Source organism: Patagioenas fasciata, chromosome 3, assembly GCF_037038585.1.
Source record: "Patagioenas fasciata isolate bPatFas1 chromosome 3, bPatFas1.hap1, whole genome shotgun sequence".
In the NCBI taxonomy this organism is placed as follows: domain Eukaryota; kingdom Metazoa; phylum Chordata; class Aves; order Columbiformes; family Columbidae; genus Patagioenas; species Patagioenas fasciata.
Window position 1 is genome coordinate 62,219,902 of NC_092522.1, and position 9,171 is coordinate 62,229,072.

The window sequence follows — 9,171 nt, forward strand, 5'->3', positions numbered from 1 at the left end:
CATCTCTCTAAGTCACTTTTGATTTGTTAAAGACATCAAGGCTCTCAGCTTCCTCTGATTTAACGTGGGAGTGAGAGGTCTCAAATATCCAACACGCATGAGCAGTGGTAGTCTCCTGGTTTTGTTTGTCTGTAAAAACAGCTCATTCAAAAGGCAGTGATCAGAGCCATTTATACTCCTTTCTTCTTCAGTTAAATGGTTGTGGATATGTGCCCCTGGTTTTGTTGGTGGAGAAATAAAACTTGGCTTGGATAAAGCTGACTTCAGATAATTCCCTATGGAAGACCAATGAACAACCTGACTAGCCTTGCTTTACATTTCAAACAGCTCTCACTGCCCCTTTGCTAATCATTCTCGGTGTAATTATGTGCAAGAGAAATTTATGCAAAGGAAAACCGAAGTGACGGGACCATATAGCTCACTGGCTATGAAGTGCTAGAGTCAGGAGATTGGTCATTCCCCTTCCCTGAAAGCTTTCTTTGTAAACAGACTATCTTTTCCAAATGGGCTGATGATCTCTCCAAGGCAGAGAACTGTATGTTCCTGCAGGAAGCATGATGTTGGCGTGACCCACATCTGCTGAAATAATTGATGACAATCTACTTACAGCAATGCTGTGTACAGCCTAGCATGTTTTAAAGCTCAGTTTACTCTATAGAGTCAAATATTGCTGTCAAATACTCTCTACAGACAGTAGCACAATGCTTTTATTCTTCTGTAGCATCCTGTGAGTAGCCCTCTTCATATCAGCTCAGGAGGTGTGGTGTTTGTACAAAGAGCAAAAACATTTTGCTTTTATTCTTCTCTGGTTCCTTTTCCGTCATTCACTTTTTTTGACCTTGTTCTGTTTTTCATCCCCTTCTCCTCCTCTCCTGCTTCCCAGGTGATGCAGTTTGGAAGGATTGATGGCAATGCTTACATTTTGGACTTTCAATATCCATTTTCTGCAGTGCAAGCCTTTGCTGTTGCTCTGGCTAATGTGACTCAACGCCTCAAATGATAAGGAGGGACTGGAGAGAGGAAAATGTTGACCTTCTCATGAAGTCCAAACCGGAAAATGTCAGGGCAGCCTGCGTTAGGTGTGCAGAGGTGCCTGGGAGCGAAGAAGACAGTGAAACTGGAAAAGTCTTTTGATGCCCAACAGAAGGGCATTAACTCTGATCAGTCACGGGGTGGAGGGTGGGGGGCTGTTTTCTGTTTTGTTTGTTCGTTTATTTGTTTTCAGGTGGTTTTTTTTGTTTGTTTGTTTTCTTTTTTTCTTTTTTTAAATTTTTAAGCATTGTGCTGAGTCTCAGAAAGAGCAAAGGGTTGAGAGCCATTCAGTGTTACGTGGAGAAGTGTGGCTTGTGGTGGTTCTGCTGTGTTTGCTACAGTAGCTGATGTAAGCTCGTAAGGGGATTAAAGAAGACTGCTCTTTTTGATAGACTGCCTTGTATCATGCCATTCTTTTTAAAACAGGAAACAAAACTTTTTTTTCTGGTCAAGTTTGTACTACTATTACTACTACTCTACTACATCTACTACATCAGTGATAGCAACAAAAAAAAAGAAAAAAAAAGAGAAGCTATAATACTTGAAGACACATGTTTCTTCTCTGATCTCTGATAATAACTGAGCACCACAGGTTCCAAGGAGGCTTACATAGGTCAATGTTTTATTTATAAATAATGATGCATTATTTGGAAGAGAAACAGTTGTTACCCATGAGTCTTTTAAAGCTCACTGTATGCAAGAAGTTGATGTCTGCTTGTTTTGTGTGCTGTTATTGGGGATAAACATCTTTCAATAGGTGACAGAAAAGAGAGGAAGAAATAATTATGAGCATTGCTTCTTTTGTTATTGGGGATAAACTTCTTTCAGTGGGTGCCAGAAAATAGGGGAGGAACTAATCACGAGCGTTGCTTCTTTGCTCATATTGATCAACAGTATTCTCCGATTTGGCCCATAGTTGGGAGAGGTACAGTGTGACCAGATGGACCTCTGAGGCCACGCCCGTACATGCTCCTCATTTAAATGTGTTCACACTTTATAAACAAAGTCTTTCAAGGGAATGAGAAGGCCCAGTGTATTCAGTCTTCTTAGCAATCAGTAGGAATCAAGTTCTACAGCAGTGTAGCAGTGCATGAATTAGGAAGGAAACAGAAGTATAGCAAGTCGTTACAGGAAGCAATTTAATTGGGAAAGCAATTTCATTACAGAAAACAACATCATGGCTGGCTGGAGAACAAATGAGTTGAAAGAGGAAATAAAAATTGGACAGAATCATCCCTTTTATCACCTTGCTACTTGAGTAGCCTTTGTGACTGGTTTGAGAATATAATGCTCCAGCTAATAGTGAGAAGCCAAAGTTACATGGAATGTAGCAGAGGAAGGCTTAATAAAGGTAGCATGACTCTCTGCAGTTCTTTCTGGTGGCCATGGAGGCCTGCTGAGCATTTCAAAAGGACTGCTTGCACAGAAGAGTTTCTATGTTGTCCATGTGTTGTGCACATATTTATTGCTTTCTCTCTTTACTCCTTGCCTGCATTTTGCTACAGAACATGTTTTGATATGGAAGTAGTTTCCCCAATAATACACAAAACCCAAAACTACTCATAATTGTTTGGACATTAGATTGCAAAACGTAACTGCAGATTTCCTTTGGAAATTACTCTTTTGAAGTGAAAGGCACGCTGAGGCAGATATGTTGACTGAGGGGGTGATGGCTGATTTGTCTGTGTCCTTCATCCACAGTTGAACTTCTTACTTGAAAAACCTGGTGTAACTTAAGATGAATGGGCGTGATTTTCTCTTTGCTTTTCTTAAGTCTTGAATGTAGGGCAGATGTGTGTTGCATTGGATTCTTTCTAGAGGAACATACCACATAAGACAAGACCCTGCTGTAGTAGAAGACACCAGCGTTCAGTGAGCTTGTAACTTCGGCTCTGTGGAGGCTTGTAGACCTGTACAGCACAGAGAGAGTGATGCCAGTCAGGAGTTTCAGAGCTGGCAAGGGACATGACAAGGCAGGTCATCCACAGGTAATGTCCCAACTAGGTGAGTCCAGGAAAAACCTCCTGCAAGGTGGTTTCCATGGAGAGAGCAAGCAGAGGCAGGAAGGAAGGAAGGAAGGAGAGGAAAAGGAGATAGTACCATGCCTTCATTATCCGGAAGCTTGGCAGCTTCTACTTATGTGTGGGAGTGGTCAGGCACAATATTCCCCTTGACATCTAGCAGATTGTTGTTTGCTTTAACTAATTAATTTTGTTTACTTTCCATCAGTTGTCTGGGCCCATTTGTATTCTTTTTCATGTGCATGATTTATTCAACAGTTTGAATGCCTGTATGTATAATGTGTGTGGAACAGAGGAACTGAAATGGGTTCAGTTCTGGTCCCTTTAAAATCAATGGAAGTGTTTCCCTTGGGTTTTTGTGGAGAAAACACTATTAAGTCCTTTGTCTATATCAAGTTATACTCTGTACTAACAGTAGGTGGAATTCTCAGTCTACTGATTCCAACACACAAGGAGGAAAGTTGGCTGATGAGAGGCCTTACCTGACTCTGATTAGAATATAACAGGCACACACTGAACACCATAAGAGAAACAGCGTACCATGGCTTGCTGGCTCTTTTGCTGAGGGAAGGGCCACTCATGTTAGAAATCTTCTGCTGGGAGGAACATCACCTGTAGTTTTAAGCCAAAATTCTTATTACGTGGAAACAACACGAATGTTTATTCTGAACAAATCTAATGTAAATAGAAGGACTTCTGCATGCAGTTTCTTTAACCTCCTAGGGAACAGTATTCCACTTTACTTGGTTCATTGCCAAATTTTTTCAATTATCAACAGTTTCATGCTAGTGAAGAGTCAAGAAATGAAACCTGATACACTAAGTATCAGAGTTAGTGATTTGGTTTCACTGGCCCAGGTCATGATTATATCCTGATGGTATTTACAAAGAGATTTGGCATAGAAGAGACCTGGTTTCTGTCCCAGCAAAGCACAAGGAATAATTATCATAAATTAGGAAAATAAATGCAATTTCCAACATCTTTCCAATTTACTCATTAGAAAATGCTACAGGGAAAGATAGTATTTTATCTTTTCGAAAATAATTTAACAGTCTCTTTAACCAAGGATTTTAATGGTGCGGAGAATACCCAGTATTAGAGAGAGAAAATACTCTCAAATACTTAGAATTTTAGTAAAAAGAACGGGAACTATGTAAATATTTGTGTGTGCAACTGAATCCTAAATTATACAAAGAACAAGTGAAAGAGACAGGGTTTTTTTATTTTTCATTGAGATACAGTATAGGAAAGAAAATTAAAAGCCCCCCATAATAATCTCCTAAATCCTGAAGATCAGTATTGCATTCAGGCAAAAGACAGATGTTACATTTTATATTTCTTTAGGAAAACCCAGGTTTTATCTAGGTAACTAAGTTATTCTATGAAGAATGTAGCAAAGTGTTCAGAAGTATCTTGTTCTTTTATACAGACAGTACTTTCCAGTAGTTACTGTGGTTTTTCCAAAGCTTTTTTTTTGTTGTGCAATAATTGTGACAGTCTAGGGGTTTTATGGGTTTTTTTGGGTTTCAGTATTTGGGGGTTTTTTGCTTGTTTGGGGCTTGTTTTGATTTGGGGGTTTGTTTGTTTGCTCGGGTTTGGTTTTTTGTTTTTGTTTTTGGTGGGTTTTTTAGGGACTTTTGAGTGTTTTGTTTTTGTTTTTTTTTTTTTTATAATTTAATGCAGATTTCCTGTTAATGTCCAAAAGACAAATTATTTATCTTGTGTAATGTAATAAGTGATTTAGGTATTATTTTATTACTATGGATCAGTGAGTTATACACACTTTCTTATTTATATTTAAAGAGCATCTTTGTAAGTAGTTACTTGCTAGCAGTATGTTTTGCTGCAAGAAGTTAAAAATGCATATAGGAAGACCTGGTTTTGTTGGATAGTATACAAAATTTCATAATGCAGGCAGGCAAAAGATGTTTTTGGCAGCTGAACACAGTGAGTTTGCTCTGGAGGACTGTGTAGACTACAAAGAGTGTAGATGACTTCTTTGGGACCTGCTGAAATCTGTCCTTTTCCACTGTTTTCCTTCTGTGTTTGTAACTATGTATTTCAGTTGGGAGTGGTTTTAAAAATACAAGACTTGATTTGTTTCCCATCTTCTTAGTACAGTGCTTTTTCCTGAGATATAAAATAAGCTGGGTTACGTGATAAAAGAGGCTATAACTATGGAGGCTCAGTTTGCAAGAAGTTTATTGCATAGTTCAGTAGAGTTTGGCAATGGCATAATTCAGTGCTGTGCAGAGATACAAGTGAAGTCACTTGGAATAAGCTAGTGGAGCCATGAGAAATAATGTAGCAGTCGATGCATTTTCCTCTGCTCAGACTAATAACACTCTTCCTTAAGCTGGGCTCAGATGACTCCAGCACAGCCAACCTGCTCCTGATACCTGAGCTAGTGCTGCGCAGAGCTGGTGAAGCTGAGCCCTGATGCTGTGTGCAGAAGCTTGGCCTCTTCAAGATGCTCCACTGGAGACCTGATGTAGCAGATATTCCACCACTCGTCCTCCTAGGTCTGCTCCAGGAGCATCATGAAGCTGCCATGGGGTTGGCTGCAGCAACTTTGGGCAGAGAAAGCCCCAATGCCAGCTGGTGGCCATGGTGGTCAGTTGAAGTCAGAATCTGCTCCACTGGAGTTTCAAAGAGATGCAACAGGAGAACCTGATTCTTTTGAAAAAATATGGCTTATATCCTCAAAATATAGCTGCTGCTAACAGAGTCTAAATATCAATAATTCACATCTGGTATGAAGTGCAGCATGCATGGAGTGGCAAATTTTAGCTTGAGACAGTGAGAATATCATGTTTCTGCAATATCATATTTCTGCAGCACCCTAAGAAACTATGAGAAGGAGGGGGAGAAAGAGGAAAAAAAAGGATTTAGTATGTTAATAATTTTGCTCTCAGTTCCAGAAGTAGCAGTAACATGTGCATTGGCTGCTTAAATATTGATGAAGATGCACACAGATTCATCTCACTTAGATAAACCTTCTGTGGCGCAGCCACAGGTAAAACAGTTTCACATTTCTTTTTCCAGTTTTGTTCCATTGTTTTTATGAAGATGTGTGAAGTCTACTGGCGTCAGACAAAGATATCTGACTTCACCGAAGCCTTGAGCCGGGACTTTCTGTAGGTCAAGCCTTTCCTTGATGGGTCTTTTTAGTGTTCTTTCAAAAATTCCAGACAGATTTGGGAGCTTGACTGATTGTTGCCTTAGACAATTCTTGTGCATTTGCTTTTTGAAGCCTGGTATGTGTGATCCTACATTATCTTGGTGCCCTGTTACCTGTCAGAAACAGTATAGGTCCTGCTATGAAGAGAGCAACATGTGCAAAAACTGCTTTGATTGAGAGAAAGGGGAGAGAAGACAGAGTAAGTTTTCACCAGCTTTAAAGAATGTGTTTCCCAGAGCAACAATTCGGAAATTGTGCATTTCTGCAGAGCCCAAGCCACTCCAGACCAGTAAATCCAACTTGGAGATTAGTACAGATGAGTCACTTGCATGCTGTGCTGACAGAGGGCCAACTTCTAGCCTCACTACATGGTTTCAGCAAGGTACGCAAGAGAGTAGAATCCAACCCAAAATGTACTTTCCCATTACTGTGTCATTATACAGTAACAATTACTTATATGACCCATATATCCATTTAATAAAATGATAGAGTATTAGCCAGCAACTATACTGATGGTTCTGTATAGTCCCCTGGAAGAATGCTAGAAGTAAAATCCTGGCCACGGAGTAGCTGTTCGGATTTTTGCCCTTTATTCCCATTTCTAGGATTCCATCACAGGAGGTCAATCTGCTTATGTTACTTAGAGATCAGCATAATGGCTTTCCCAGTATAAGAGAGCAAGTGTTAGCATACTGCTGACAAAAATGGAAAAATTACGGTAGATAAATTTTTCTGGTTTCAAGTCCTTTCACTTTCAAGGCAAGCACAGTCCTCCATCAGCAAATACCAGTTCAGAGCCATGCTACCCTCAGGAGTAGTCTGCAGGTAGGCACCACAGGTCTTCTTTGCAGGATGGGAATTTACATGCACCGTTCTCCAAGAAGATTACATACTGCTTGTGAACAGTGGGCTATGTGAATAATTTTATCTTTGTATTTATTTAATTTTCATCTAAAAAAATCCTGCAGAGAAGTTTTAAGATTTAAAGAGGCAGCTTTGCATGTTGCCTGATATCAGGAGATAATTTCTTTGGGCAGTTTGATTGTTGCTGCATCTAGAAAATCAGATTTTTGAGACAAAAGCAATTAACCAAATAAAAGAATGAAATAGGATTCAGTGAAGCAATTCTTGCTAAGAAAATTTAAAACTTTACTCATCACCTTTTGATTTTGCAAATGGACCTACCATGAGAAATTTGTGCTTCAAGGTAAACTGATCGTTGTGCAGCACTATGCAAGTGCACAGGTTTGCTGAACCAGAGCTGGCTGCAGGATCAAAACAATGTGATTTTGTGGGACTTAAATAGTGAAAACACCAGATACTTACCTATCCATAGCATTCAATTAAAAAATTAGATGGTATGATGTTAAAGCCTGCCAGTTTATTCTTAATCGTGGCCCTCCAGTTTACATTTTTAAAAATTTAAAAATATGATCTAATTCAGCAATTCTGAATCCTGACAAGTGTCTATTTGTGAAATGTTTATCCTACAGGTCAAGTAGATGGTCAAGTAGGTATGGATTAAGATTAAAGTAATAATAAAAGAGAAACATTTTTGAACTGTGTGCAGACACCTGGGTTTCAAGTATTTTGGAATAGTGCTCAGCTTGTAGTTCTACCTATGTTGTTTCAAGCTATTTGTTCAGAACTTTCCTAATTTTCCCTTTTTGTTTGTTTGATACACATTTTGCCTTTGGTTTCCTTTCTTTTCACGATTTCTGCATTCACTGCTTCTTTTTGTGTGTTGTGCGTTGGGGGAAGGGTATGTCTGTTCAAGATCTCGTTGTTTATTGTAGATAAAATATATGGTGTTGTGGATTAGCATGGGGACGCATTTGATTGAAAAGGCACTGTGGTGTTTCCTGAAAAAGAAGGGGAGTTACATTTGTTTATAAATGCATTATTTTGGTACTATATCTTTGAACATTATTTGGGATTTTTTTCTTTTTTTTTTTTTAATTTAATTAGCATATAGTCATGCAGGTGCATGCATTCTTAAGCTAGCAAGCCCAGCATGTTTTTCTTAAGGTTTTTGAAAATTCGGTACACAATTTGTGAACTTTTATGTACCTTTAGTATTTTTTAAATACATTTTTTTGAATCTCAAGTTTGTTTTGTTTTTTTTCCTCCTCGGTATACCATGGTATACCTGGTTTCCATTGTACTTAAAAACTACCCTGATCTGCCTCTCCTTTTATGTATCTTGTGTAATAGGTTTTGCAGGAGGTGCCTAGAAAGCATTGTTGGTTTCCCTATAAAAATGTGGTTTGTCCAAATTCTTTACTGTCTACATGACTGAGAGATGGACTGATTGCCCTATTTTTCCTTGACAATTTGAAGTTGTAAGAGTTGTCCAGCTGTTGCTTAATAAACTTTTGCAGACTAGAAAATTCCTGACTTGTTTCTGTTACATTCCGCATCTTGTCAAGCACCTTTAATACTTTAAACCAGATGACAAATCCATGCTGGAACGACCTGAATAATAAATAGCCAGATGCCGTTATGTTTTCTCTTTTCAATAAGTGTATCCACAAGTTTCACTGAACCTGATGCGTGTACCAGCCCTTCATACTTTGTGTCATTCATATGGGAGGATGGATGGCAAATATTTTGTGGTAATAGTGTTCAAATCTGCCTGGGTGTCAGCCGATCCTTGTGCTATTTGTCCTCTGCTTGCTTTCTTTTTAAAGGAAATTACCTTTGGGGTTTGTGGTGATTCTCATTTTGTCATTGATATACTGGAAACTTTACCACGAGGGATTCCTCTGTCCTGTCATCTTTAATAACAGAATAAAATGCTGTGATGGCCAGTATTCATTCTCTGGTTTATAACTAAAATAAGCATTCTTGGAGCTGAGCAAATAAAAAAGGTAGTAAAGTAGCTTACCTTGCATAATAAACATCCCAGCTGTGACACAAAAGAAAATCTCCTGGTGT

At 38.8% G+C, this 9,171-nt stretch overlaps 1 protein-coding gene across 4 annotated transcripts in view; it reads left to right on the forward strand.

Annotated features, from left to right (window-relative positions):
- TULP4 (TUB like protein 4) overlaps window positions 1–8,624 on the forward strand; it is a 157,881-nt gene extending 149,257 nt beyond the window's left edge. For all 4 annotated transcript variants that reach the window (XM_071806456.1, XM_065834469.2, XM_071806457.1 and 1 more), the window contains one exon: window positions 884–8,624. In XM_071806456.1, the coding sequence (XP_071662557.1) occupies window positions 884–1,000 (117 nt within the window). In that variant the 3' untranslated portion in view covers window positions 1,001–8,624. The remainder of the gene's footprint in view (window positions 1–883) is intronic.
- The last annotated feature ends 547 nt before the right edge of the window (window positions 8,625–9,171 follow it).